At 51.5% G+C, this 26,475-nt stretch overlaps 13 protein-coding genes across 13 annotated transcripts; 6 read left to right on the top strand and 7 right to left on the bottom strand.

The window, feature by feature from the left end:
* Positions 1-55: 55 nt before the first annotated feature.
* BO80DRAFT_493445 (uncharacterized protein) lies at positions 56-897 on the bottom strand. The gene is made up of 3 exons (XM_025723817.1): positions 762-897; positions 205-708; positions 56-155 (listed from the first exon to the last, which is right to left on the bottom strand). The coding sequence occupies exons 1-3, from the start codon at positions 879-881 to the stop codon at positions 93-95; spliced, it is 687 nt and encodes a 228-aa protein (XP_025575661.1). The 5' UTR covers positions 882-897; the 3' UTR covers positions 56-92.
* A 378-nt stretch (positions 898-1,275) lies between these two features.
* Positions 1,276-2,368, bottom strand: BO80DRAFT_464590 (hscarg dehydrogenase; the record flags this gene model as incomplete). The annotated part of the gene is made up of 1 exon (XM_025722662.1): positions 1,276-2,368. The coding sequence occupies exon 1, from the start codon at positions 2,206-2,208 to the stop codon at positions 1,276-1,278; it is 933 nt and encodes a 310-aa protein (XP_025575660.1). The 5' UTR covers positions 2,209-2,368.
* Positions 2,369-2,598: 230 nt separating this feature from the next.
* Positions 2,599-3,894, bottom strand: BO80DRAFT_424887 (uncharacterized protein). Its single transcript, XM_025719391.1, has 5 exons — positions 3,838-3,894; positions 3,620-3,784; positions 3,448-3,571; positions 2,743-3,398; positions 2,599-2,679 (listed from the first exon to the last, which is right to left on the bottom strand). Exons 2-4 carry the CDS (start codon positions 3,772-3,774, stop codon positions 2,988-2,990), a joined length of 690 nt encoding a protein of 229 aa, XP_025575659.1. The 5' UTR covers positions 3,775-3,784; positions 3,838-3,894; the 3' UTR covers positions 2,599-2,679; positions 2,743-2,987.
* Positions 3,895-5,178: 1,284 nt separating this feature from the next.
* On the top strand, positions 5,179-7,712 carry BO80DRAFT_65751 (flavin-containing monooxygenase). Its single transcript, XM_025724682.1, has 7 exons — positions 5,179-5,612; positions 5,667-5,680; positions 5,730-5,979; positions 6,025-6,093; positions 6,140-6,397; positions 6,453-6,995; positions 7,049-7,712. Exons 1-7 carry the CDS (start codon positions 5,335-5,337, stop codon positions 7,356-7,358), a joined length of 1,722 nt encoding a protein of 573 aa, XP_025575658.1. The 5' UTR covers positions 5,179-5,334; the 3' UTR covers positions 7,359-7,712.
* On the bottom strand, positions 7,529-9,297 carry BO80DRAFT_424885 (Spg1/Tem1 GTP-binding protein). Its single transcript, XM_025719390.1, has 5 exons — positions 9,208-9,297; positions 8,633-9,136; positions 8,282-8,574; positions 8,160-8,234; positions 7,529-8,113 (listed from the first exon to the last, which is right to left on the bottom strand). The coding sequence occupies exons 2-5, from the start codon at positions 9,099-9,101 to the stop codon at positions 8,015-8,017; spliced, it is 936 nt and encodes a 311-aa protein (XP_025575657.1). The 5' UTR covers positions 9,102-9,136; positions 9,208-9,297; the 3' UTR covers positions 7,529-8,014.
* Positions 9,298-10,064: 767 nt separating this feature from the next.
* On the top strand, positions 10,065-11,609 carry BO80DRAFT_424884 (ribosome biosynthesis protein RRB1). The gene is made up of 2 exons (XM_025719389.1): positions 10,065-11,413; positions 11,464-11,609. Exons 1-2 carry the CDS (start codon positions 10,161-10,163, stop codon positions 11,486-11,488), a joined length of 1,278 nt encoding a protein of 425 aa, XP_025575656.1. The 5' UTR covers positions 10,065-10,160; the 3' UTR covers positions 11,489-11,609.
* Positions 11,610-11,858: 249 nt separating this feature from the next.
* Positions 11,859-13,963, bottom strand: BO80DRAFT_381390 (uncharacterized protein). The gene is made up of 2 exons (XM_025716842.1): positions 12,100-13,963; positions 11,859-12,047 (listed from the first exon to the last, which is right to left on the bottom strand). The coding sequence occupies exon 1, from the start codon at positions 13,730-13,732 to the stop codon at positions 12,239-12,241; it is 1,494 nt and encodes a 497-aa protein (XP_025575655.1). The 5' UTR covers positions 13,733-13,963; the 3' UTR covers positions 11,859-12,047; positions 12,100-12,238.
* Positions 13,949-14,855, bottom strand: BO80DRAFT_65691 (uncharacterized protein). The gene is made up of 2 exons (XM_025724681.1): positions 14,800-14,855; positions 13,949-14,654 (listed from the first exon to the last, which is right to left on the bottom strand). The coding sequence occupies exon 2, from the start codon at positions 14,559-14,561 to the stop codon at positions 14,166-14,168; it is 396 nt and encodes a 131-aa protein (XP_025575654.1). The 5' UTR covers positions 14,562-14,654; positions 14,800-14,855; the 3' UTR covers positions 13,949-14,165.
* A 419-nt stretch (positions 14,856-15,274) lies between these two features.
* On the bottom strand, positions 15,275-15,505 carry BO80DRAFT_444769 (uncharacterized protein; the record flags this gene model as incomplete). Its single annotated transcript, XM_025721453.1, has 2 exons — positions 15,275-15,380; positions 15,441-15,505. The coding sequence occupies 2 exons, from the start codon at positions 15,503-15,505 to the stop codon at positions 15,275-15,277; spliced, it is 171 nt and encodes a 56-aa protein (XP_025575653.1).
* A 1,997-nt stretch (positions 15,506-17,502) lies between these two features.
* Positions 17,503-19,266, top strand: BO80DRAFT_455033 (glycoside hydrolase family 76 protein; the record flags this gene model as incomplete). The annotated part of the gene is made up of 3 exons (XM_025722093.1): positions 17,503-17,596; positions 17,661-18,400; positions 18,466-19,266. 3 exons carry the CDS (start codon positions 17,503-17,505, stop codon positions 19,264-19,266), a joined length of 1,635 nt encoding a protein of 544 aa, XP_025575652.1.
* A 723-nt stretch (positions 19,267-19,989) lies between these two features.
* BO80DRAFT_65578 (tannase and feruloyl esterase) lies at positions 19,990-21,863 on the top strand. Its single transcript, XM_025724680.1, has 3 exons — positions 19,990-20,076; positions 20,130-20,896; positions 20,960-21,863. The coding sequence occupies exons 2-3, from the start codon at positions 20,158-20,160 to the stop codon at positions 21,823-21,825; spliced, it is 1,605 nt and encodes a 534-aa protein (XP_025575651.1). The 5' UTR covers positions 19,990-20,076; positions 20,130-20,157; the 3' UTR covers positions 21,826-21,863.
* A 262-nt stretch (positions 21,864-22,125) lies between these two features.
* Positions 22,126-24,336, top strand: BO80DRAFT_65524 (uncharacterized protein). The gene is made up of 6 exons (XM_025724678.1): positions 22,126-22,450; positions 22,516-22,949; positions 23,012-23,705; positions 23,752-23,861; positions 23,904-24,003; positions 24,059-24,336. The coding sequence occupies exons 1-6, from the start codon at positions 22,219-22,221 to the stop codon at positions 24,220-24,222; spliced, it is 1,734 nt and encodes a 577-aa protein (XP_025575650.1). The 5' UTR covers positions 22,126-22,218; the 3' UTR covers positions 24,223-24,336.
* Positions 24,337-24,933: 597 nt separating this feature from the next.
* On the top strand, positions 24,934-26,412 carry BO80DRAFT_65574 (uncharacterized protein). Its single transcript, XM_025724679.1, has 2 exons — positions 24,934-25,139; positions 25,194-26,412. The coding sequence occupies exons 1-2, from the start codon at positions 25,120-25,122 to the stop codon at positions 26,134-26,136; spliced, it is 963 nt and encodes a 320-aa protein (XP_025575649.1). The 5' UTR covers positions 24,934-25,119; the 3' UTR covers positions 26,137-26,412.
* Positions 26,413-26,475: the final 63 nt, after the last annotated feature.

Here is a 26,475-nt window from a genome sequence, read left to right as displayed (position 1 = left end):
GATATCCTTCCACATCGCACTACTATGAATAATACCAAGAACCCCCTTCCAATTTGTAGCACATATTCAACCAAGGTCTCTGATTAATTTCATTATTTCCTCGTATAAAAGTAATCCCAAGTACGACAAAGCCTCCCCTCACGATAATCTTCAGGCTAATAGCAGTCAGTAACATAAGACCACCATCCCAGGGACGAAACATACCAAAGCCTTGACAAAATAATCCATCAGATCATTTTCCTCCTGCAACCACATTTGCTGTCGCGGCGAAAGCTCACCCTCCGGGAGAAGCTGGGCCGAGTCAAAATCAATCCAGAGCACCCTGTCCTGCTTACCGTTTTGACCAGGACAGATCATCATATTCCTAGGGTCGGGGTCCCCATGCAGGACACCTGCTTTGTGTATGTCTTGTAGAATACGCTCTAGTTCGTCCAGCCGGCTCTGTGAGAATGTAGATAGATCGAGTTGGTGCATGTCGTCGATGTACTCCAAGAGAACTGCACTCATGGGTCGGCCATCGTCAAAAAGAGTGGCAAGCTGTGGCCAGAGGTCTGGTTGGATATTTGTGATTGTTCCGTAGAAGGATAGAATATTGCCCGCCTTGCAGTGTCCTCTGTGTTGTAATCGTTCATAGGCCGATGTTTCGCAAATGAAGGGGTTGGTTTCGCGGGCTGGTGAATCGTGCTCGGATGGGAGATGTTCGCGATACTGGGTGGGAAATCTGGTTGGATAGAGGTGTGCAGGTGAGGTGGTATACTTACTACTTTCAGAATCCTTGTTTCGCCGCTGATAGATACCTTTAAGACAGCGGAAGTTTTGGATTTCTTGAGAATTTGGAGGACCTGGACACTAGATGGACTGAGTTCGATTGTATCAGGCATTGTTTGTGACTCAAATGGCTGGCCTGAAGGAGGTGAGAAACAAGGGAAAGCATTGGATTCTTAATGGCATAAGTCACCGCTTTCTCATTTCGTCTCAGCATTTGGTTATGTTTCTTACGCTACGTATCATAGTAGACAGACTTGGTGAAAACCCGAACGAACCTACTATTCATAGATGACATAGATGAGTTTGAATACGTAAACGTAAGCAGGAGAAAGAGATCGAGGACATAGATCATCTGTTCTTTACGGTAACTTGATCATTAACTCGTCAAACTTACTCTTCGAATGACCAATATGACGAAAGAAGATGGCACATTAAGATCACGTCTAGTACTACTATTCTACCCTTTCTATGCAACAGTCACTTCCAATTACCAATCAAACCAAAATCCTACCACTCCCTCAACCGCCTCCCCGCAAACTCCTCAAAACTACTAACCTTCCCCTCCACCACCCTCAACGTCTCCTTCACCTTCCCCTCCTCATCCCCGCCATAATACCCCACCTCATCATAAAACCTGAACATCTCCACCACCTTAGGCCCCATCGTCCCCGGCATAAACCCCGCATACACCTTCTCATCCAACCTCTCATACCTGACCTTCCTCCCGGACACCCGTCCCATAACCTCCACCATCTCCTGAAATGACCACACCCCACTGGACGCATACGTCTTTCCCACCCCCTCCCCCTCACCAAGCAACAAAGGCACCACATACGCACCCATATCCCCCGCCGCATCCACCATAGGTAATTTCTTCGCCCCGTCCACGACACAAGATACCACCCACGACCCATCCCCACTTGGACAGGGTGTTGGCTTCATGAACGTCTCGAAGTTTTGCATGAATACCCCTGGCAAGAACACTGATACCTTTATCGGTAGACTCCGAAGATATCCCTCCGCGGCAGCCTTCGAATCAAACACGTCCACGGCACGTCCGTCCCAGCTTTCTCGTCCAGACACGGCACTGCTATAGATGATATGCTTAACACCCGCTGCGACACAGGCATCACCGACGGATTTGGTCTGGTTGAGTTCCAGTGCTTTTAGGTCTGGCGCGGCGTAGGTCGTGCAGGTGATGAGGATTACAGTGTGCGAGGAGGCAACTGCTGCTGGGAGGGTCTCGGGGTCGTTGAGGTCTGCGGAGATAATTTCGATGCCTTTGGATTTTAGGGAGAGGGCAGTGGGCGAGTCTGCGGTGCGGGATATGGCTCGCAGGGTGTATTCTTTGGTCAGCGTGGGGTGGGCGTGGATTGTGGTGAGGATTGAGTGGCCTTGTTGGCCGGTGGCGGAGAAGATGGTGAGAAGTTTGGGGGACATGGTGGTTGTTGGTTGTTGATGTTGGTGTTTGTGGCGTGTTGTGAACACGGGAGTTTGTTTGTTTGATGAGAGTGGATCGACCGGATTGATGGTGGTGGATGGGAGTTGATGAAGTGCTGATAAGAGGCATCTTTATACTACGTTTCTAGAGACCATTTCCATGAGCATCTGGGTTAAGGTGTATGTCCGGGCGGAGATACAACGGTATGCCGGGTCGGCTGGTTAGTGCCATGGGGTCGTGACTACTCTAATTGCTACGGAGTAGCGGGTTCGGATTTAGGTTGAATGTCCGGTCGGCTGGACTTGTCCACATAGCTCCGTAGAAGCTAGTTGAGACATGTCGGGAATAAACAGTCTAATTGACTACAATAGTAGAAGTCAAAATGGCTGCTGAATTGTTCGTCAGATCATTTGTAAAGAACGATATATCCCGTACTCTGGCAATCACTGTTTGTCTCCTCCTGCATCCAGCTGATAAGGTTAGATACAAGATCCGGTTCCACTTCCCGCTCGACCCCAAGGTTCTGGACATACCTGCTATGCTAACCGCTACTTGCAAAAGTCATCCGTGCTATGCATGTCTCAATCAATCTATATAAGATGTATGGGATGAAAACTCTTCGATGAACATCTGCACCCCTGTTACCTGCCAGGGTGGATGTGATGGTGCGTTTTTTGGTGATTTGACCCTGAAGCATTAAGGTCGTGGCGTCCTAAGTTCGTAAAACCAAAAATCCAAAAGAAGACGCTGTAGAATGCAAAGCCCCGAGAGTTGCATTTTAGCGGATTCTAGGAGAGTAAAACTGTATATGTTGATGATGTTGATGTAGCTGATGTAGATGTTGATGCTGATGCAGCTGATGTAGATGTCGCTGTTGTTGATGTTGATGCAGCTGATGCAGATGTTGAGGTAGTAGTTGTTGCTGCTGCTGCTGCTGGTGGCGTTGGTGTTGGTGTTGTAGACCAGGAATCTGGTGATTGAGACGAGGAATCTTGACAGGTCGTTCCGTGGGATAGGGAGAGTTGAAGTGAAAGACTGGAAAGTTCTCAAAGGGCGATTGGGGTTTGTGGTAGTAGGTCATAGGATCTGCGCGCTTTCTCTTGAGTGGGTTCATTTGTACTTGTCCTGGCTCCACGAATCCGGATTCGGTAGGGACTAAGGAGTAGACGAGGGAACCAGGGGGTGGGTACTGGAGATACATGTCAATATGGAAGTGAGAGAAAGGAGCGGGAACATACGCCACGTAGATCGGTCAGATCAGGACCTCCGTGTCGAGAGAGCTGCTTGATTGCCCTCAGGCTGTGGGATGGACACGTGCGGAGATATTCCGGAGCATCTTGAAAAATTGGGCGGGGAATGGGCCTGAGCGCTGATTAGCTTGACTGGGGTTGTCATAAGGAGATGACGGACCTCTGGTTTTGCTGAAGACATTGATTTCTGTAGTCTAAGTCTCTCAAGGCGTACTCGGTCAGAGAGGTATGGGGGAAATTATTCCAGAGAACTGGTTGCCACCAAAGGGCATTATGCCCGATCAGCGTCTGATTCTGATTCTGGTAGAAAGCCATTGTATCTATACTGCTGGGCAGTGAATGAGTGAGTCTATGAAGTACACCCCAGTGTGAAGATACCTCTAAGGTTGGAAATTTAAGTTCCCGTAGGCGAAGACACTTAGAAGAACATAAGCTTTACATAGTGTTCACTAAAGGTTCATTCCGAGAAATGTCCCCAAAGGACGTGGGGGGCTGTCTCCACGAGATAGACAAGTTCCGGTCTGGCTCGGTAGAGAGAGAACTTTGGTCGTTCTGCACGCCTGACAAGCTAGCTCCAGTGGAAAACCCGGCTCCACCCGTGGCCTGTAAAGTCTAGACAGCTTGGCAACTTGTTGTCAACTAACCAGTAGTACGTACGGAGTACTAATCAACAATCTCAGTGGCAAATGGTTGACCCTTGTATGTCAGGTTCTAAATTGGGTCTAGCGCATGTCTGGCAAGCGGGCATTCCTTCGCCTTCAGCTTCACTTCACCTTCTCCTCCCTATTTCTGATACTCCAGATGCTCCTCGGTGGCTAATGATTTGTGGATCAGTAGATGTTCAAGTCAATTCGACGTTCCCGAGCCTTACCTGCAGCGACAGACATGTCGCATCACCGGACAGTGACCGTACATCAACTATCGGCCATGCACCTAACCCCGCAGCTCTAATCAGTTTACTGACATCATCTGAGACATAGGCCAACGACTGACAGCCGCAGTGAGCATAAAGTCGGCATCACATTCGTTTGACCTGCACGAACACGAGACATGTCTCATGGGTGGACCCTTTTGAAAAGAATTGGCGAGGAAAGCTTGATCCGGAGTGGTTGGAATAGAGCCTACCATCGGCCTGCGACATTTGACTTGCAGCTGCATCGCTCAGCACGGCTGTTGTAAGTTACCTTCAGCTTTCTGATGACTACAAGATCAATCACATATACTTGAACAGTTCTGCCATAGGACTGCGCGTAAGATTTGGCCATGGCTAATTGTAATTCGCTTATCCAGGAAGCAAGGTTCGTTAGTGCATGCAAGGTGATGGACCAGAGGCAGCCAGACATCACCATATCACAGGAATATACTGGATAGCGCGACTCTTGAATGCACAGCTGTCATGGCTCCTGGACAGGACATCCTGTACATCGACTGAATTTCATTTCACTCAGGAGACTATGGAACGATTGCGTGGGGAGTTGTTGTCCCTGAATAATACGGGACTTAAGCATCGATCCCATCCAGCAGCATGTACTTCATGTCTTCTGCCCGAGAGCAGCGTTTGACTTGAAATCACTTGTTCTTGCCTCGTTCGAATCCCTCAGCTTACTTGACTACTCGTGAACCTCCCTGCATAAACTACATTTCCATAATTTCTTTATAGCCGCCTGCAATACGTACCAGCAGCCCGGCTGTATGATTACTCTAATAGGCTGGGTGCAAGGCCCCAACGCATCTCCTATCACTCCATTACTACTCTGTCAGCAAACAATTCCCCACCCAGGAGCTGGAGAATTGGTGCCACGGATAAACCTGCCTATAACCTGCCATAACTGAACAGCCGCAGTCTTTACTCTCTTGCGAATAAAAATCCTCACAATGGGAGTCCTTCCTAGCAAGTTGCAACACACATCTGCGGCTGGTCAGGTTGCGCAAGGCCACATCACAAAGAACTGGGTCCCTATAAAAGAGGAACCCGTCTATACTCCGAGGAGGATCAGGCTCATCTGTGTGGGAGCTGGATTCTCAGGTCTGACTTTGGCTCACAAGATCAAGCATGAGATGAGACTTGGGGAAATCATTGACTACGTGATCTATGAAAGGAACCACGATGTTGGAGGAACATGGCTTCAGAATAAATACCCAGGAGTTGCTTGGTATGTCATAGATACTAAGGGATGGCTATAGCTAACAGACTGTCTCGACCTTAGTGATGTTCCCGCCCGTATGACTCTATCCCGATTGATGTTCCGAACAGTAGCTGACGAATGGAGATGCCTACACCTTCCTCTTCGAACCGAATCCAAACTGGTCACAATTCTATGCTCCAGGCTCGGAGATCCAAGATTATATCAAGAACACGGTACGAAAATGGAATCTGGATGATCATATTGAGTTCAACTCTTGTGTGGTGGAGTCACTCTGGGATGAGTCGATTGGGAAGTGGAAGGTCAAAATCAATCAGAATGGAACTATCAAAGAAGATGAGGCTGAAATTCTGGCCAGCGCATCAGGGTGTCTAACGTAAGTCCTACCCCTCGCAGCTAGATCTAGCTGACAGTGATCAAGCAAGCCCCGTGTCCCGAATATTGAAGGCATAGGTGACTTCAAGGGGAAATTATCGCAGACAGCAGATTGGTAATTCGCTCAGCGGTCTGTCAATGGAACAAACTGACAGGTTCAGGGATGATACATATGACTGGAAGAATAAGCGTGTCGCAGTAATAGGAAATGGCGCCTCAGGGATCCAAACAGTTACCGCAATGCACTCGACATCATCCAAGCTCGTCAACTACGTCCGAAGTCCTTGTTGGATCTCACCCAACTTTTCCGGAGAATTAACCAAGGATGGGAACAACTTTTCTTTCACGGAAGCGGAGAAGAGACAGTTCAGGGAAGATCCGAAAGCTTTTTTCGAGTTTCGCAAAAAGCTCGAGAACAGGTAGGAGCCAGTTCGGCCGTCTGCACTGCCAAGATACTAACAAACAAGTCTTCAGTGTCAATGGCTTCTGTTACGCCATGCTCAGGGATCATCCGTTCAACAAAGACACACGAGATACTTCCATGAAAAGAATGCAGGCCATCATCAAGAACATCCCAGACCCCTCCATTGCTGCCAGAATGATACCAGATTTCCATCCAGGTTGTCGACGTCTTACCCCCGGACACGGCTACCTCGAAGCCTTTACAAATCCAAACACCCAAATGTGCTGGGAACCAATCGAGCGGATCACAGAAACTGGCATCAAAACGACCGACGGGCAACAAAATGAATTCGACATAATCGTCTGCGCCACCGGCTTCGACACCACATACATACCCCAATGGAAGCTAATAGGGCGCAACAACACCACCTTAACCGGGAGATGGAAACATGACCCCGAAGCATTCTTCTCCGTGCACGTCGACAACCTACCCAACTACTTCATGATCATGGGCCCAAACTTCCTCGTCGCTCATGGCTCCCTCCTGGCCGGCATCTCATTCACATGCGACTATATCCTGAAATGGGCCCGCAAAATAGGCACCGAGGACATCAAGTAAGCCCAACCCCCAATCCCACAGCACACAAACCCAAATCTAACACAACCAGATCCATCGACGTCAAGAAATCCGCCCTGGACGACTACAACGTCTGGACCCAGGAATACCTCAAACGCACCGCCTGGTCTGATCCCTGTCGGAGCTGGTACAAGAACGGCAAGTCGTCAGGACAAGTCACTGCGCCTTATGGAGGGACAACGAGCCACTTCAAGAAATGTCTCGAGAATATGGGCGGCGAGCATTTCAATATCGAGTATAACTCGGCCAATCGGTTTCGGTTCCTGGGTAATGGTCAGGTCGATGTGGAGAGGAATGGCTTCGGAGATCTGGCGGAGTATTTTGTTGAGGAGCTTTGGTGATTTACCTAGACCATTGATTGGTAAGTGGTATGAGCCAAACATTATGATAAAGCAGGACCCCCAGAACTCGGATAGGGACAAGAGATTATGACCTGGGCTGACAGGAGCTGTTGAGGGCGCTATTATGGGGGTGGCACTAATTGATAGCAGCTGCATGACTCGAAGATCACTATAATAGCACTGGTATCTGAATGGACTGACTGTATGTATTTCCATAGGCCGACCTCGAAATTAGACTATCAAACATAGGAAATTTCCACTGAGTGCAAAGACAATGACACAATCAAGAAAATATATCAGGCCAATGCTGTAACCGAGCACTCCTGCTCCATCGGCAGTCCCAAAGACCGCGACGGGCTCAAAGAAGAGAAAAGGAACAATGTGGGGAATTTAACACAATGAAAGCGAAAGGAAATGAAAGAACAAAGAGAAGTGATCAACACGAAGGAAATCCTAGCGCATCCCAATGCTTATGAGGAAAAGACACAGACAGAAATAGACAGAAAGTAGCGAGGACACCAACAGACCAGTCGCTTCTGATCCCCAGGACTCGGCACCAGATCACCGTATCCTACAGCCCAACGTAGGGAAAGTTCGATCATCAACATCACATCGTCCCAAACACATAATCGTTCATCCCACTCGTTTGTCGTGACTTAGACGTTCTTATACAGCAGCAGGGGCTCGCCGACGTTTTCAATCTCGGGAATGGTGCACTTGAGGTCGAACGCCTTGGCTAGGACGATCTTGAAGATCTGGATACGGTCAGCACTGTCGATCAGGACACAAGCTCGGACATACCTTCTGCACGTTGATGCTGTGGCTGGTACTGCTGAAAATCAAGCTGGCTTTCATGGCCTTGGCAAACCGCTTCGCCTGTACGTGGTCAGTACGCGCTAGGACATATCACATGCACCTCTCACCTGGATCGAGATCTCCTCCTGGTCTTCGCGGGGGAAGTTGACAAAATGGTCGTACTTTGTGCCGATGAGGAAAGGAATGGCCGTCTTGTTGAACCCGCGACCTTGACGGTACCATTCCTTGATCGAGTTCAGGGTGCTCTTGCGCGTGAGGTCGAACATGAACAGAATCGCGACGGCGTCATTGCAGACGAGAGGAAGCATATTCACAAATTCGCGTTGGCCACCGAGATCCCAAATCGAGAAGGTGATCTCGGTGTTTCGGATGGAAATAGTCTTCTCCATGAAGTTCACACCTTGATATCCCTTGTCAGCATTGACTTATCTCACTCGCGCCAGGGATCCGCCGTATACCGAGAGTCTGAATGTAATCCTCATCCCAACTGCCCTCCACATACTTGACCATCAGACTGGTCTTTCCGATCTGTGCATCTCCAACCATCCCCACCTTGATCACCACGCTGTTCTTGGCTGGTTGTGACGGCTGCTTCTGGCTCACATCTTGGGTCGGCTGAGACAGGCCGTTGGACATTTCCGAGCTGGGTCGGGATGACACTAGCGACTGTGGTTGATGGGCCAGCGGGGAGAAGTTTTGTCGAGGTTGCTCGTTTTCATTGTGGTAATCGCGGGCGGGGGAGTTGAATTCGTGGGAGGAGTAGTGGGCGCGCGAGTCGCTGCTGTAGCCATTTGTGGTTGCGAACTCGTCTGGTCCCGCCAGTCCGAAGCTTGCGGGAGCGGGTGCATCGAAGCTCTGGGGTTGCTCCAGATGCGCCTGACTTGCGCCTTCCGAGGCGCCGGCCACGGGCAGCTGCGACGCATCCATGTTTGGACAGAACGGTGTGGGATGAGAGGGTATCTCTTGGGCGGCGTGGATTAGTCTCAAGCGTAAACACGGTCGATGTCGGTGGAGCGGGGATGCTGAGACCAACCGAATTTGAGGATTTGGGATCACAGCACCGGTTTCCCGGAACCCATCCAACGGATCGGTATCGGGGCGACAGGGCAGAGGGAAGGGGCCTATCTAGGGAGTGATTCGTCAGTTGGCTGTCTGGGATACCTCGGCCATGATAGCTGGGGTAGCCGATCCGGCACGGAGCGCGGAGGGGAGGGGGGATTGTAATGGTATGCACCTTTCTTTGCAGAAACGAAACGAAACGAAACAATGTGACAGGTGCACTAGTCGAGGCACGCAGCCGTGGAATGGGCGGAGATAAGAAACAACCAGCAGCGGATCCAAGCAAAGGCCAGGGAGTGAAACGAAGGCGGTGCCAACCACGGCGAAGAGTAGCAGCACCACACGAAACCTAGCTAGGAGCAAGCAAGCAAGTGGGAAAGAAGGACAAGCTGAGGAGGACAGCCCCTTGGGACGAGGAGGAGCAAAGCCAGCCGCAGCTCTCCAGAAGCCAGCAAAAGCGGGCGCCAGTCTCCGATCGCGCCTAGTCCCCGATAGGCTTAGTGCCCTTGTCCCGTGAATTTCGCCTGCCCGAAAAAAAAAAAGTTCCCCGACTTTGGCTGCAGCGAATCTCTTCATTTGCTGCACTTGTTTGCTGCTGCTACTGCTGCTGCCCGCCTTTTTCTCCACCAGTCTCCCCCACCACCGTCCGCTTCGCCATGTCCAAAAGATCTGCGGACGTTTCCGACGAGCAGAACGCCGCCCTCAAGGCTGGCGAGCGCCCCGTCGTCGATACCCCTCCCGATGAGGTGGGGGAATTCGAGGACGAATTCGAGGACGAGTTTGAGAGCGAAGATGAGATCCTCGAGGCGGGTGTGGACGGTCGTCCGGATGCTGAGCGTGAGGAGGAAGAGAAAGGTACATCTTTGCTCCGCACACTGCCATTCATGAATGCGACATCATGACTGACTCCGACTATCTTCAGACTCAATGGAAGTCGACAAGCAGACCTTCATCCCTGGCCGGACAAAGCTGGCTCCCGGAGAGGTCCTCTCCCCGGACCCGACGACTTATGACATGCTTCACACCCTCAGCACCCCATGGCCCTGTCTATCGTTCGATATCGTGCGCGATTCCTTGGGCGACAACCGTAAAACATACCCCTCCACTGTCTACGCTGTGACAGGTACACAAGCCGAGGGCAGACGGTCGAAGGAGAATGAGTTGATGGTCCTGAAGTTGAGCGGCATGAGCAAGATGGACAAGGAGAATGAAACCGACTCGGAGAGCGACTCCGATTCGGACGACGAAAGCGAGGCCATCCTCGAGCACAAGAGCATTCCACTCGGATCGACAACCAACCGTATCCGCGCTCACCAAACCCCCAATCAGTCCGGCGATTACTCCAAGCCCCCACAGACTCTTACCGCCACGATGCTGGAGAACTCCCAGGTCGTGATCCACGATGTCACCCCCCACCTCACCAGCTTCGATGTTCCCGGCACGATCCTCCCCCCTTCTGCCTCCAAGCCCCTGTCGACTCTCCGCATGCACAAGTCAGAGGGATATGCACTGGACTGGTCTCCGCTGCAGCCTCTCGGCAAGCTTTTGACTGGTGACAACGACGGATTGATCTACGTGACGACGCGCACCGAAGGCGGCGGCTGGGTGACGGATACTCGTCCGTTCACCGGACACCTGTCGTCCATCGAGGAGCTCCAATGGTCCCCCAACGAGAAGAACGTGTTCGCCTCCGCCAGCAGTGACGGCAGTGTGAAGGTGTGGGACGTCCGGTCCAAGTCGCGCAAGCCCGCTGTCGATGTCAAGGTGTCGAACACCGACGTCAACGTTATGAGCTGGTCGAACCAGACCTTCCATCTCCTTGCGACGGGTGCGGATGACGGACAGTGGGCCGTCTGGGATCTGAGACACTGGAAGCCGACGGCGCCGTCGTCTCAGATTACCGCTGCGCCCGTTGCCTCATTCGACTTCCACCGCGAACCGGTGACGAGTATCGAATGGCACCCGACGGATGACAGTGTCGTCGCGGTCGGCTCCGCCGACAACACGGTCACTCTCTGGGATTTGGCTGTCGAACTGGACGAGGAGGAGAACCGTGAGGCGGGCATGCAAGAGGTCCCGCCGCAGCTGTTGTTCGTGCACTACATGGAGTCCGTCAAGGAGATCCACTGGCAGGCCCAGATGCCCGGTACGATCATGGCTACTGGTGGCGCCGGATTTAGGTAAGTTAATCTTCTCCCTACCACGAGTTTCAATGCTAACTGTTCAACAGCGTGTTCAAGACGATCAGTGTGTAGACGACGTTATAAGAAAAGTGCCCTTTCAACGAATGCATATAGGTAGTTGGTGCGTTTTGATGCGTTATACCACTTTATCTTTTTGTTTTGCTTTATGATGAGTTATAGATTAAATGATGAAGCATGATGTCCATTCCATTGATCCGTGTGGCTTCTTAGTTTGAGAAGTATCCTCTTGTAACTGGCCACTGGCAGTGACCCTTGCGATATCGGCTTCAGGCTCCACCCTACTTACTAGTTACTCCATCCTAACCTGGAAATCAGCGCAGATGGCGCGGATCTGCTACGTAGTAGCTCCACCTCGTGCCTTGGGATCGGAACTATCTATCGCGTACCCCGTCCAAGCTTTGAGATCTATGCACGGGTTTTTATTCAGAATCGAGATTAAGGAAAGCCATGCCAAGACTGACCCCGTGCCTTGCTTTGGTCTCCCCTGCTCACTGCGGATCTCTGTTCCCTCAGGATGCAGATCTCCCGCTTTTTGCAGGTACACAATTTTGTCTATGGATTATCTCGACCAGAGTGTAGGTCCTCGATCGATCGCACTCTTCACATTGTCCTTGTGACTATTAATAGTGTGATAGACATGATGATTTGATGTACTTGCTTACATTATTTCTTTCGTTCTATTGGGAGAGTTTATATAGGTAGTAGCCCCCAATGCCCGTTTGTATGACCATTTGGATGCAGTGATGTCCCAGAGGTGTATGCAGAGGGTAAGCGGGTTAGTATTTCGTGTACGGGGGCACTTCAGACATTTTCTACATCTCCTGAACGATGACCCGGCGGTCGAAAATCAAGTCCACTAGCGATGATAGGGGTCCAGCCGGTAACATCACGAAGCACCAAACCAGTCGAAGAGTTCAAGTCCTCATCGTGGAAACTAAACCACCAGAACTTTCGGACTCCTGCGACTGTGTAGGGTATACACCCGTGACGATGATCTGGGGAGATCACGACCCAATTATTGCGCGGAAGCAGTCCGTTTGGTGAGAGGGTTGGTCTATCTTGATTCTCGTGCCAGTTCTCCCGGGAATAGGAGTGGATTTTGATGGTCTCCACTGTGATGCGCGCTAAGCGACAGGAGTCCCATGGTCCGTCGCGATAGGGCCAGGAACGCACTGCGTGGATGGCGCGCCAGCGGAGGGTTGGGTCCTGGCAGTTGAGAGCGACGAGACAGAGTGGGGGGATGAGGCCAATGTCGACGCTGAGGCTGGCGTCGCTGATGGTTTTGCGCATGAGGATTTCGGCAGTTGAGACGATGTCTTTGTATTGTGGGTTGTATTTGTCAGAGGAGAGATCGTCCGAGGGTAGGAGACACGTTTCGAGGGTCAGGAATAGAGTGCGCTGTCTTAACAATAAGAGGTCGGTTCCTATTTGCTGGAATGGATTGAGTGTCGCGTATGAGGTCTTGCGGAAGGAGTCGAATAACCGGGCAAAGACATTTAATTGGGACATCAGATGCCTCTGCTTGGGCAGGAGTACGCTATTATGGTCCGAGGTAGTGTCCATGGCGGACCGGGTCACAAATCGGACAATAGTGCCCAGGAGGGGCTCGAGAGTCTGGCGCACCTCCCCTAAACTTCTGAATGCCACCTTGTTGGCCAAATAGCCCTCCAGCCAGTCATCCAGTTCTAGGGTTGGCTCGCCTGTTCTAAAATAGGCGACCTGATTATCCATGTGCGCAAAAGCAGCCACCAAGCATTGTTCCACCGGAGACTTGTCAAACGCCCCTGGAACAAGCTGCTGATGCGCCTTGAGCCTCTTGATGATGTCCAGGCCGTTCCGTAGATGTGTAAAGGAGACTTCATACTGGCCCTGTAGTAATTCCAGGGCAACAAAAAGCAAACAGCAGGTCAGAGTGACCATTGGCAGTTGAGGGTCTTGGGAGGTGCTGCGACGTCTGAGTAGTGCAAAAGACCGACCCAACTGTTCTAGTGCAAATCGGTTCCAGTTTCCTTTTGGAGTCGATGGTGTATGATCCTCCGATGCCCGCTGAACGGCGCTGAGGCCGATCACCGCATGGTAAACGGCCGGTTCTGCGTAACTCATTTGGAAAACCAAGTTTTCCCACAATGGGGAGCTAAAGGAGCCCACGAAAGCAGGCACCACGCCAAATCGATAGTAGGAATAGCAGCGTTGTTCGTCCGAGGTCATGGTCCAGTAAAAGCCATTTACAAGGGCCGGCATGACATGCCAAACGGCCTCAGGGCTGGTCCGTTTGATTGGCCGTAACCGATGCATGTCGTATCCATCGCAGACCCTGCCAGTGGTGGTACAATTCTTACATGCGTCTGGGGTCTCATCACATTTGATCCGGCGGATGCTGGACACGAAAGGTGGTTAGTTCATCGTATGGGCCGAGTACCGAGCGACAATCATACCGACAGGTGCGGCATCCTGTCCTGGATCTTGAGTAGGCCTTGGTTCGCTTGGGCCTTGATTCGGATTGTTGGGTGAGAGCTACTGAAGTCATTGCCTTTTGGACAAGTCAAAGTCGAGAGATTGTGCGACAGACAATGGAAGAAGAAACCTTTGAATGACCCTGGCTGCGGCTGATGCTGCGGCTTAGTTCCTGTGATGCAGACCAGCCGGGGATCCCTGCTCACTAGTAGCACCGATCATGGCGGGATACCACCAGTGTTTGGCCTAGTAAGGCTCAGCCGCTTCCTGGCCGTCACCAAGCCACAATACTCCAGACTTCAGAGATATTGGTTGGCGGGGAATTTGGTCTCCCATTGGGTCCGTAGGCCTGTGCATCACCAATAGGTCTCTTGCCATAGCGCAGTGGTACGACACATGGTACCCCGTACGGTGTAGTAAGAGGATGGGACTCAGGACCACAGTCGTAAGTCGTCCTTATCGGAGACCCCTTGATCCGCCCCACGTTGCCAATATCCGCTCTTGCCTGAGGCAGCAAGGAACGGCCATCCACGAGACCTTCCTTCACATTCGAATCGAATATGCTAATGTATCGACGTGACTTGGGTTGCAACCAAATCTGCATATCCCTTCGGCTAAAGAACTCGATCAAAAGCGCTGGGTCTATCAAAGAAATCATTAGTATAATCATTGGCCCATGTGAATCAGATCTATATATTGAGATCGTCGTATAGTACCCGGTTGCACAACAGCACAGAGGTAGGTTCAGTCCTATGTTCGCGATCTATAATGGAAATGGAAATGACGTTAGAAGTAGAAGATCGAGTAAGATAATGTGGTAAGGAATTATAAATGTTGGCGGCGCATACATTTGTTGTGCACTTTAACTTTTCTCTCTCACCATTCATTGCAAAATTGGTCTAACGTACATCAATACTGTATCAACAGTGTCTAGGAAATCTTGAGCATTCACACTCAAGCATATTCAATAAGTTCGGTCTGCCATGCTTGTCTCTGTAGGCATCGCTCTGTCGTTATCGACACGACTGTGGCCATTCACTTGAAAATCACTTCTCTGCCTCGAGAAATCCGACGGTATCGAAAGAACATTGTCTCCCCCACACTTTAGAAACATTAGGATGTAATCGACATAAAGCAAATTATTGGCGGCAGCAAGGACACTAGAGAGCAAACAGCCGTTGAGGAAGCCGGCCATATGTCTATTCTTAGTGATTTGACCCGCGATAATGACCACACTCTGAGATGTACCAGGGGAGGAAGTAGACGATGTTGTACCGTTTCCCACGCCATCGTAGAGCGGTGGTAGGGAGGCGTTACTCCAATTCGCATTGATGACTTCCCCAAGGCACACGAGATATACGCAACCACCACAGTGTACGCGGACTAGCGCGACAGCCAACGCGGGGCGTGGCCGTCTTGAGCTTCAAACGCAGTCATGGCATGCACCTCTATGCCCTGGAAGGCGTATGCTGTGAGCGGAATCACATAGCTGGAGTCATATGAGCATCCTGTAGAGATATCAAGCCAGGAATAGAAAAATCTTACTTACAAAGCCGATCCGTCGGTGCCAAAGGCTTGCCAATGTTTAAACTCGGGTGAAGCCACTGGACGCATAACTTGACGCAGAACGGAGTAACTTCGAAGGGTAGCTTACCATCGCCCGCAATCGCATATAGGTCGACTGAGATTGGAAAAATCATCAGTAGCTTGACAAAGCCGCCAAAGGTTTCCACGAGCCCGTACCAGTGTGATCATGTCAGACCTATATCCACCATGTCCCACGATACAACTTACAAAGACGCCTGTCATGTTCATCAGAAACAGAACAATGGGAACCATCACGTAGCAAATCAGCACTTGCCATGACGTTCCGAGACCCCAATACTTGAGAGGTGTTGCAGCCATAGAACTTTGACGGGCAAATACTGCTGCATATGCATACCTACTTCGTCTGAGCTGCATGGTCTACTCCTTCGAGCCGGGGGAGAATACCAATAAGCCAACCCGACAACCCAGCCGAGATCGTCGTCGACGAAATTGCGGACATATATGACGATCGCATTATAAACGGGGAATTATAGTATCAGCTCGGCGATACACTCAAGCAGCCGTCTCCGGTAATCCGTGTGCCCAGTTCTAACCGCTGAGTGCTAGGCACTGTCGGCTTGACGACAACGATATTAGACCGGTGCTAGTGCATTTTGGTTATTAGCTGACGTGAGAGACAATGGTTGCATTACGGATGAGCGCAGGCCATACTCCGTAGCGGCGTAGATGCGGGGCAGCGGCCAAGGAAGCTACTAGAGGAACATACCCAGGAAGCGAAAGTCCATTCTTGTGTTCTTACCGGACAGAGATTGCAGCCTAACGAAATTGGAACCGCAGCCTCGTGGCCCAAACGGTGTCAGTCAGCCACCGTGGTCGGCGGTGCCAACCGTGGCTGAACTCCAAGGGTCCACGGCTTGATGTTATATATAGATCATTAGCATCACTGCATGCTGGATGAGAAACCGTCCTGGGTTGGCTATGATGCACCCGACTCTTGCGTAGATGCACCAGCCGTTGACCGGATAGATAGTCGGGCCCAGAGCCTCGTCATGATATTAAGGAGGAAGGTCCGGCGGATTGCCGTATCTCCGAAAATCCTGCCACAGGATTAATAATTATGGCGCGGATCGTGGGCAGGACAAGAGCCTCCAAACTCCAAAGGGCCATTGTAGGGAGCACAACCCGAACAACTACAAGAACAACACATGCGCGGTGGTTCGGTGGGCCAGCGCTCAGCTGAGTCGCGATGCTCCTACCGAATCAGACGTGTGGAGTAAAATAGGACAAGCAGAGGGATTCTCGCTGGTCGAAACTTTTGAGCCGGTGTCAAGGCTTGACCGGGTTTAGGCCTTAGTTTCTTTTGGATTCACCACTGATTTTGCGTCGCTCCCCGGGTTCGGGGCCGTTGTGGGGGGCTCCAGCAGGGGTGAGAAATTAGATGTCCCCCTCCCAGCTCCCACCCCCCGAGGCGGACACCTCCGTCCTACCAATTTCCCACTCACTCTCTTCCTTGCCAGGGCGACGCATTTGCTCTACTCACGACGTGAAGGATTCACAGATACCTGATGAATGCTGCACAGGCACCATGGATTTGTTAGCAGGGCAATTGGTCGGGTTCACCCCGATCGGCCAGCCACATCGTGGACTGACTTAGGCCGAATCTTTGTCCACGATCCCTGTCCGGTCTCCATCGGGCTAAACTAATCGCCGGGGACTCTTCGGTCACATACGAGCCAGCCATACAGAAGCCATTGAGACCCGGTCTAGGATTCTTGGAGACTTGGACAGGCCAGCACTCGGGTGGGCCGGTTAAATCGCGTTGGAAGCCGTGGTGTCTCATCGCTGCGCCCCGGGTTGCTGTGACCCATCTCGCCAATGGAAGCTTCCTGACTCCAACAAAGGCTAGGACCAGCATCGCTAGCTAGTTGCCGATAAAGCGGCTCGCCTTGACACATAAATCCACCCGTGCGCTCATAAGGCGGACGGATGCACCTGGCCTCTCCGCGTTTGATTTTTTCTCTTTTCTCTCCCACCACCCTGTCCGTCACCTCGCATTGGGAGTCATGTTGTCGTTGAGCTTGAGTGTGGCTCTGGCAGGCCTGCTGCTAGGGTCACCTGCAAGAGTGTCTGCGCTGGAGCTGGATATCAACAGCACGCGTAAGTTCCCGGGCTACAGGGGTTGGATGGATGAGCTAATTAATATACTTTTGTCCAACCTTAGAATCAATCAAAGATGCCGCAGCAGTAACAGTTGCGAATACACTCTCTAACTCATCCCTCAGTGGCGATGTCAACCCGGTGTACGGCGACGATAATCAGTGGCTCTTTAACTCATCGACCGTCGAGGCGTGGCTCTACTCGACATTGATCCCGTTTTGGAACCTAACCGGCAATGATACCTACAACGACTTAATCACCAAGCGCATGTACAGTAAAGCGGACTTAGAACTCGGCACCTCATGGGAAGAATCCAACAACGACACGAATATGAATCATGCTGCCTGGGCGCTGGCCGCTGTGACGGCGGCTGAGATGGGCTTTCCAGCCGAGTCTTCCAATGTTTCCTGGCTCACTTACGCGGAGCAGGCCGAGGGGACCTTACTTAGTACCTTCGACTTTTCAACCATATGCGGCGGCGGCCTCGAGGCCGAGAATGATGACTTGAGCCTGAACAACAGATCAGTGAAGGACGCCGTGAGTAACGGGGAGTTCTTCCAGCTGGCTTCGCGGCTAGCATATCTCACTAGTGGCGACGATCAATCCGGCTATGCAAGCGACGCAGAAAAGGTCTGGGAGTGGAGCGTGGATAGTGAAATGGTGCTCGAGAGCAACTGGACCATCAATTTTCTTGTTATAAATACGACCGCCAGTGGAAATTGCACGGGATACTACGGGAATCGGATCGAGTACACCTATCCATACGGCTTGTACTTGAGCGGTGCAGCATACATGTACAACGTGGTAGGTTTCAAGGGTCCACGATGGAGAGGGCGAGCAATCTGGCTAATCACAATCACGTATCACAGACCGGCGCAGCCACTTGGAAAACAAGGGCAGAAGGTTTGCTAAATACCACTCTGAGTATGTTTATCGAAGAAGGGGTGATAGTAGAACGGGGGTTCAATGAGGACCCTGACCTGGGATGGGCCGGCGACGTAGTCTGGGACGATGATGAGTATGCCTTGAAGGGGCTTCTCGCATCATGCCTTGCGGTTACGACGCGTTTCCTGCCAGACACCATCGACACGATTGAACCGATCCTCCGGAGTACTGCCAAGGCCGTTGCGAAGCAATGCAGCGGGATGAGTAACGGCACCGTCTGTGGTTCCGACTGGACCATCTCAAGTTACGATTATAATACCAACTTTTTCAGTTCGATGAGTGCTGTGAATGCCTTGACTGCCAATCTCATGATGGCGCAGGATTCCGTGAGCGCAAGTTCCGACGGGGCAAGTACCAGTGGCACGGGAGTGGGCACGGAGGGTGATGGAAGCTCTAGTGGACTCTCCGGCGGCGACATTGCCGGGATTGTGGTGGGCTCTGTTGCTGGAGTCGCCTTGGTTGCTGCTGCTGCCTTTTTTGTCTTCCGAAAGAAGAGAAAAGGGACGGTAGGAGGAGCGGTCCCGGAGGAGCACACGGCCACCGACTCCAAAGGCAATTATCAGGCCGCCGAAGTTGAGCCAAACGAGATTGCCGAGCTTCCCCAGGGTGCCGCGTCCTACACTTTCGCTGAGATGGACACCGACACCCGGGTGGAGCCCCCACCCCAGGAGTTGCCGCCTCAGGAGTTGCAAAAGGCGAAGACGATCCGTTATGAATTGGCCTAATCAACCTGTAGAGTATGATAAATTAATGTATATGATTAGTTGAAGATGATGAATGAGTGCGCGATATACCTCGAGAGGTCAAGGCTTCAAAAATCATCACCACTTGAGAAAATAGAGAAACCTTTTCAATTTCGTTGATTGGAGGACCGGACCTCTGATGCTATGTTAAAGCTGTGAGTGTTACACAAGAAATGTTCTTCAGCTACGCCTGGGGATTGAACATGCACTGTTGATGTTCCAAAAGCTTCAACCAAGAGTCTTCCAACCGTACCAGGCTTCTCGAGAGCCGGAGCGGCCCCCACATTTCCCGGGCTCAATCCTTGTGTTTCCCCGCTTCGCTCCCCACAAACACTGCAACGAGAATGCGGGGATCGCCAGGCTCGTGTAGCCTCCGACCTCTCGACTCACATTGGATGAACACATGAACCACGCTACTCAATGCCGAATTCTTCATCCGGTACTTAGGGCGTCTCGAACTGCATATTGGCTGACAAATATGCTGCGATCTGATTCTCAGCCTACGGTCTCTAACCTGCCAGTTTCCGAGACACCTTGGCAGCAGACTTTTCCGGACCCCCGCAATTATCTTTCTGCACATCCTTGCTGATCGCTGATCACCTGGGTCTCGGATCATGGCTGGGACTGCCGTCCTTGATTCCCGAGATGGGATCGCCATCTTTAGGCAGAATTCGAATCGTGAAAGCTTGGCAGTTCAGGGTGATGTCTCTATCATATAAATCGGCCGACGCTACCAGTCATACGTGTTGAACAATCTGCTGCAGGGCTTCTTTACGGATATCTCGTTGCTTGGTAGGCCGTCACCCGCCACATTTCTCTGTCATATCGCTAAATACTGGTTTCAGGAACAATCGGCATACCATCTCTGTTATTATGGCTCTTCTATCCATAGCTCAGGCGCTTATAACAGCCTCAGCCTTATTGGGACATGCCTCAGCATCAAAGTCCTGCACAGCAGACACATTCATGTCCCTCGGACTAAGTAATATCCACATACTTTCACTTAATGTCACCTCTGCACCCAACTACTCGACTGGCGACTCATCAGCCAGCGGGGTCACATCAGCACCAATAAGCAGAATCCCGCCAATGGTGGATATATGCTTTATAACATTGCAGTACACACACCCCGGCCAGAACGACGTTGTCAACACTTATATCGGGCTTCCTCTTAATGCCAGTGACTGGAACACCCGCTTTCTGATGGACGGTGGAGGTGGTTGGACGGCCGGCGGACTAGACGAGATCATAGCTCCCATTGCGTCCGGGTACTCTTCCTCCTCCACTGATGGAGGACATAACAGCACCACCTCAACAGCAGACTGGGGATTTATGAGTGAAGGCAACACCAACTGGCCTGCTCTGTGGGACTTTTCTAGCGTAGCCTTAGGGGAGGCAGCTACGCTCGGGAAAATGGCCACGGAAATCTACTTCGGATCAGCCCCCAAGTACTCGTATTGGAATGGATGCTCCACTGGCGGTCGACAGGGCCATATGATGGCCCAGAGATTTCCGACCTACTTTGATGGTATTGTGGCGGGTTCACCCGCCATCAACTGGGATCGGTTCCAACTGGCCGAGTACTGGCCCGCTTTTCTGGCACAACTTCTTGGTGAGTGCACTGTTCGGTGCCGCGCCACATTGGCACTTGACACTAATTGACGACCCTTCACAGATACACAGCCGCCAGCATGTGTTCTCGATGCTTTCTCAGACGCTGCAATCGAAGCTTGCGATCTTCTGGACGGGGTGAAAGATGGAATTATCTCTCTTCCAGGCCAGTGTCATTTCGAAGCGTCGTCCCTCGTTGGCCAGACAGTCAATTGCAGCGATCCAAACGGGCAAATCATCATCACCGACAATATTGCTGAACTCGTCAAGGGCATGTGGGAAGGCCCCATATCTCTCGAAGATCAGTTCGAGTGGTACGGTCTCAACTATGATGCCGACCTAACTTCCCTCCTTGCGACAACCTGCACGTCTGTCCACAACTGTACAGTGATCCCCTTTAGTATCAGCGCCGACTGGGCTCGGATATTCCTGGCCAGAAACTCCTCATTCAGCGTTCAAGGACTGACGCGACAAGACTTTGATGACCTCTTCCGTGAATCGGTCGACCAATACGCTTCCATCATCGGAACTCATAACACCGACCTGACCGGCTTTAAACTCGCCGGAGGTAAGATGATCACATGGCACGGCATGCAGGATGAGTTGATCCCGACCAACGGAACGGTGGATTATTACACTCGGGTCATGGGCCGGGATCCAACTGTTGCAGACTATTACCGATTCTTCTTGGCACCAGGGGTAGCTCACTGCGGCGGAGGGCCGGGGTTCGATCCTAGTGATACTGTCTTCGAGACTCTGAGGGTATGGGTTGAGAACGGGACCGTGCCTGATACCCTTGGAGCAATTGCAACGGCTGTAGCAGGGTCGAATAGTAGCGCGACCCGGACGGCAGATCTTTGTCTTTACCCGAAGGTTTTTACATATGTGGGTGGGGATCCGAACGACGCATCGTCGTTTAGCTGTATTTAATCCGTCCACTTCTTATGACATATCGTCTGGTGTTTCCAATATAGATACTACTATCCTAATCCTAAGACTTTCCACAGTACTCAGTAAAGAGAACCAATGAGGATGGAATCTCCACAAATGCGGGGAAGGATGCACTAGACCCGGAGGGGCAATTGCCGGCCCCAGGCGCCTCCACATGGCAGCGATCAATAACCGACGAGCTGCCATTTCACCTCGCAGGCAACCCGACCTCTTCTCTCGGTCGTGTCCTCACCCCATCAGGCCACTCTCACATCACCTCGCCTTCGGTCCAGTAGGCTGGATGAATCCCCCTAGCCCGCCCATGTCCCTGTCCGTTTGTTGCCCTTTCCCCGCAGCGCTGAACGCTCAGGGCCCTCTGCCCCGCGGCCTGCCATGAGAATCGGACGAGGATGTGAGCGTTGTCGCCTTCGTCATATTCGGTGCACCACTCGCGCTGGCGCGTCGGCTTGTAATGCCTGCACTCGCCTCGGACGCGTTTGTCGCTTGGATCCGCCTTTTCGGTTCAAAGCCGTCCGCCATGTGTACCAGAAAAGTAACGGCATAGCCTCCAAGTTCGAGTTAGCCTGGGATCCGCGCCAAACATGGGTGGACCTACCTCCGTCCTGTACGATGGATTGATCCTTTGCTTTGTGTTTGTTAGTTCTTGGCATCACTAATTCTAGTGGATAGTAACGTTTGTGCAAGAATCGTCCGACGACTCGGATGCCGGCAACACCACCGATGCTCTGCCTGATAACCAAGACGAAGCCCAGCTGACTTCCGATGACGCCCCTATCGATATTCCAGAGAACATCTCTATATTTGCCCACTTGCCCTTCCCTGAAGTCATATATTCCCAAGATGAGGGCATCCGTCCTCCCAATGTCGGGACATCCACCCCCCCAGCACAAACCCCTATCTATGAGGGTCCTCCGCTGGCTCCATCGTCTTCAGGTCTCTCCCCTCCTGTCGCTCATGTTGTGTCGCCCCTGGCGTCTGCGAGCACGTGGACGGGTTCAACCTCACCGCTCAGCTCCGTGAGCCCCCGTCCGAGCAGCTCACCGCCGATGACCTCTCGGGAAGCACATCTACTACGATTGTTCATCCAGAAGATCGCACCATGGGTAGGTGAATACTGGATGGATACCTATCGTAGAAAACGAGTAGCTAATGTCTGTCCCGTCAGGCCGACATATGCGACCTCCGCTCACATTTCAGCACCGAAGTCCCCCGCAGAGCCCTGCAGGTCCCCATGGTACTCAAAGCGGTACTGTGTCTTGCAGCACGGCACGATGCCATAATGGCCGACTCCAGTGACTGGGAAGCCTCTGAATACCACGGCCAGTGCCTTGAGCTGCTTATCGCCGCACTAGCTCTGCCAGAAGACACATATGACGATAACCTCCTTATAACCGTGGTCACCCTTCGAATATACGAAGAGCTTGAACGTGCAACCGATGAAAAATGCCACTGGGTCGGTTCAAACCGACTACTCAACACTATGTCCAAGTCCGCCTCTTCTGGTGGTCTCGCCGAAGCGGTAAGCTGGCAGTTCCTACGCCAGGCTATCTATGCTTCCCTGGTGCAACACCAGCCAATGCAGCTGGACCTAGCCAACTACGAGCTCTCGTCCGTCTTCCGGCGCCGCGATGATGCCTCTTATGCCAATGTCATCATCTTCCTGTGTGCAAAGATCATCCAGTCCTGTTGGGGATCACACTGTAACGCGGTGGATGAGAGCGAGTGGCAGCATCTGTCCGACAGTGTGGAGGAGTGGCATCGCGTACGGCCGATTAGCTGGCAGCCATTGCAGTACAAGGACCCAAGCCCAGAGGACAATCGGCCCTTTCCAGAAATGTGGATCATGTCCCCGCCAGCGGGTATGTACACGGTATTCACCCCGAGAAGTCTCAACTGACAAATCAGTGGTTGGTCTACAATACTATCACGCCTCACGGATCCTCCTTACCTCGTCACATCGACACTGGGGTGTAGGCAATGCTTATGAGCTTGCACGATTGAGGCGGATTGAAGAGGTACGTCCATACTTACATTGATGTGCCATCTAACCCAAACAGAAAACCATTGCATCCCATTTAGTCAGTGTAATCGGGCTCTCGACGTCGAACGAAACCGTCGAAAATGCATACTTTATGGCATGTCATTTGTTGCATCAGTGTGAGGTCCCTCTACTTTCATTGGGGCCTTCAGCAGATACTAACAAACTAGCTAGATGGCTATTGCCTACGTCATCCATCTGAGCAACAATGGTCGTTGAAGTTCCTCCGTCGAGTGGAAAAAGTGGTCGGGTGGCGGACGACATGGATGATTCGAGAGCTCGAGAGTCAGTGGACGGAACTGGCGAAGATGGATCGGTGGAGGGATGTACATGGTTGATCTGGGTCTTCAGATAGTGAGGCAAAGATGTGGGGACACTTTGCAGATGAATTGAGATTGGTAAGCTGAAATCATACAGCACTCAAATCATATGCACGATGAGTGAGAAAGCAAACAAAAATCATTATTTATAACCGACTATAACCAAAGACCCTCTCCTTTCTTCGAAGCCACAAAGACTAGAACATCGATACCTCACCAGATTCATCGTCCAGTTCTAATGGAGAGATGGAAGGCATCTTCTCATCCACCAAAAGACAGTTCAAAGCGAGTCTTTTCAGGAGAGGAAAGTTCACCCCACAGTCTCTACAGCGTATGGATTTAACGAAGATCAATGACAATCTCACAAGAGCATTGACCGGCGAAATACTTTCCTTCGAAATTTTCGGATTGACATGGCCGATGCTACATTCTTGCGGGATGCGATAACAAACACGACGACTGACTTTCCAAGAGGTACTTCGCGGCTTTTTCCCAACCGGTGCCAAGTGAGAGCTTGATTGTGACTCTAACACAGTGAGTCATTCTGGAGATACTCACATGGACATGTGTAAGGGGTACCTGCCCTCACAGATTAAAAGACGACCCCGCATAGAGCATGTGACGTGGCAGGCTGTCTCCTTTGTATCTATTCGCTTCCTGCCCCGGCATCATCTTGTCCCGACTATACCTTCTTTTGAGCATGTACTTCAGTGAATATTTACTCTGCCTTTACTGTGGGTATGTTAATCAGCTGACCTTCCTCTGTGGACTCTTCGTACAGTCTTGTTTGTTAATATCGACGCATCGCCCTTTATCTCTCCTCGATAATCCCTCTGCCTAACTAAAGAGTCCATACTTTCCACATCTTCCAACCCCACAAAAGCTATATCCACATAGCTTCATCGACACGGAACAATGGCTACAGACTTCAGCAAGTGAGTCTCCACCAGAAGCAACATATACCGAGCCAAACTAACCTGGCTGTCTAGATACATGACATCTCACCTCTTCACCTTCGTGATCGGTCCCCAGAAGAAAGACATCACGGTACATTCGGGCCCACTGGCCAGCCTTTCCGCCCCACTCAACAACCTCATCAACGGCAAAATGCTCGAGGCCAATAAGCGTCAGGCGGATTGGTCGGAGGTCGAGGAGGATACTTTCTTTCGACTGTGCGAGTATGCCTACGTGGGGGAATACACGCCGCCGGCTTGCGGTACGATGGACATTCCTGAGATTCCTGAGGAGGTTGTACCGGAGCCAGTACCTGAACCGGATCCAATGCCCGAGCCGGAGCCAATGCCTGAGCCGGAGCCAGTACCTGAGCCGGAGCCAGTACCTGAGCCAGAGTTTACCGAAACACCGAGCATTGATCATGCAAATCCATTTGGAGGTTGGGGCTGGGGCCAGTCAGTGAAGATGCCAAAACCCGCACCCTACGATATCTGCCCTGGCCATAGACTGCCATTCCAGAATAAAAGCTTCCGGACTTCCCATCTCCGCGGGATACTGAGTGGTCTTAAGTCCGAGCTTGAAACTAAACAGGATCAGTCCTTGCCAACCCAGAAGTATACCCCAGTGGGGAACTCCCACCCCAGCGAGGACTTCTACCCAGTATTCCTGGGTCACGCGGAGCTATATGTTCTGGCCGACAAGTACAATATCGCGTCGCTCAAGGACCTGGTGTTATACAAATTGGTGCAGACGTTGTTGCCGTTCACACTGTATGAAACCAACGTCGGCAATGTGACAGAATGGGTCCGATACTCGTATCAGCACACCCTCCCTCGAGATCCTCTGAGGAATTTGGCTATTGCCTACATTGTGTCGAATCTGGGGGAGCTGGGTGGGAGTGAGGGACTAAAGGAACTTCTCGCAGAAGGTGGTGATTTTGTGTTGGACTTTTGGGAGAAAATCTGGGATGCTAATTGATCGACTAGCTCAGGGTGTTGGATGGTCCTGAGCTTTGTCGATGCAATTCAACATACCCACTGGACCAAAGGCCGTAATTGAGCATGGCAGTGTATTCAACACAAAGAAAAAAAAAACAGAAGAATCGGACGAGGCCAGCCTGATGCTATCCCTTTTGAACGCACTGCATATCAACCATGATGGAACACGCTAGGGTTCCTATCCGGAAGATATTACATTTATCCCACTTATCCAAACCCTCCAATCTTCCCACAGAGTCAATATCCTACCAGCCTCGTCACATCTCCTTCCACTGATAAATATTGACATCACCAAACCATGCCACAACCCTGACCCCGA

Source organism: Aspergillus ibericus (genome assembly GCF_003184845.1).
Source record: "Aspergillus ibericus CBS 121593 unplaced genomic scaffold BO80scaffold_18, whole genome shotgun sequence".
NCBI classification, from domain to species: domain Eukaryota; kingdom Fungi; phylum Ascomycota; class Eurotiomycetes; order Eurotiales; family Aspergillaceae; genus Aspergillus; species Aspergillus ibericus.
This window is presented reverse-complemented; position numbering and strand designations above follow the sequence as displayed.

Coding starts and splice junctions, on each gene's coding strand:
- BO80DRAFT_424885 (XM_025719390.1), bottom strand. CDS start 9,101: ATGGATGCGTCGCAGCTGCCCGTGGCCGGCGCCTCGGAAGGCGCAAGT. Junction 8,575..8,632: donor GGATTACATTCAGACTCTCG/GTATACGGCGGA, acceptor AGGGATATCAAG/GTGTGAACTTCATGGAGAAG. Junction 8,235..8,281: donor AGGAGGAGATCTCGATCCAG/GTGAGAGGTGCA, acceptor GACCACGTACAG/GCGAAGCGGTTTGCCAAGGC.
- BO80DRAFT_65524 (XM_025724678.1), top strand. CDS start 22,219: ATGAGAATCGGACGAGGATGTGAGCGTTGTCGCCTTCGTCATATTCGG. Junction 22,950..23,011: donor TCCAGAAGATCGCACCATGG/GTAGGTGAATAC, acceptor CTGTCCCGTCAG/GCCGACATATGCGACCTCCG. Junction 24,004..24,058: donor ATGTCATTTGTTGCATCAGT/GTGAGGTCCCTC, acceptor CAAACTAGCTAG/ATGGCTATTGCCTACGTCAT.
- BO80DRAFT_424887 (XM_025719391.1), bottom strand. CDS start 3,774: ATGGCTTTCTACCAGAATCAGAATCAGACGCTGATCGGGCATAATGCC. Junction 3,572..3,619: donor TGTCTTCAGCAAAACCAGAG/GTCCGTCATCTC, acceptor ATCAGCGCTCAG/GCCCATTCCCCGCCCAATTT. Junction 3,399..3,447: donor ATCTGACCGATCTACGTGGC/GTATGTTCCCGC, acceptor ATGTATCTCCAG/TACCCACCCCCTGGTTCCCT.
- BO80DRAFT_424884 (XM_025719389.1), top strand. CDS start 10,161: ATGGAAGTCGACAAGCAGACCTTCATCCCTGGCCGGACAAAGCTGGCT. Junction 11,414..11,463: donor ACTGGTGGCGCCGGATTTAG/GTAAGTTAATCT, acceptor ACTGTTCAACAG/CGTGTTCAAGACGATCAGTG.
- BO80DRAFT_65578 (XM_025724680.1), top strand. CDS start 20,158: ATGGCTCTTCTATCCATAGCTCAGGCGCTTATAACAGCCTCAGCCTTA. Junction 20,897..20,959: donor TTTTCTGGCACAACTTCTTG/GTGAGTGCACTG, acceptor GACCCTTCACAG/ATACACAGCCGCCAGCATGT.
- BO80DRAFT_65751 (XM_025724682.1), top strand. CDS start 5,335: ATGGGAGTCCTTCCTAGCAAGTTGCAACACACATCTGCGGCTGGTCAG. Junction 6,094..6,139: donor TTATCGCAGACAGCAGATTG/GTAATTCGCTCA, acceptor TGACAGGTTCAG/GGATGATACATATGACTGGA. Junction 6,398..6,452: donor CGCAAAAAGCTCGAGAACAG/GTAGGAGCCAGT, acceptor ACAAGTCTTCAG/TGTCAATGGCTTCTGTTACG.
- BO80DRAFT_65691 (XM_025724681.1), bottom strand. CDS start 14,561: ATGATTATACTAATGATTTCTTTGATAGACCCAGCGCTTTTGATCGAG.
- BO80DRAFT_493445 (XM_025723817.1), bottom strand. CDS start 881: ATGCCTGATACAATCGAACTCAGTCCATCTAGTGTCCAGGTCCTCCAA. Junction 709..761: donor AAACAAGGATTCTGAAAGTA/GTAAGTATACCA, acceptor TTTCCCACCCAG/TATCGCGAACATCTCCCATC. Junction 156..204: donor ATTATTTTGTCAAGGCTTTG/GTATGTTTCGTC, acceptor GACTGCTATTAG/CCTGAAGATTATCGTGAGGG.
- BO80DRAFT_381390 (XM_025716842.1), bottom strand. CDS start 13,732: ATGCATCGGTTACGGCCAATCAAACGGACCAGCCCTGAGGCCGTTTGG.
- BO80DRAFT_65574 (XM_025724679.1), top strand. CDS start 25,120: ATGGCTACAGACTTCAGCAA. Junction 25,140..25,193: donor ATGGCTACAGACTTCAGCAA/GTGAGTCTCCAC, acceptor CTGGCTGTCTAG/ATACATGACATCTCACCTCT.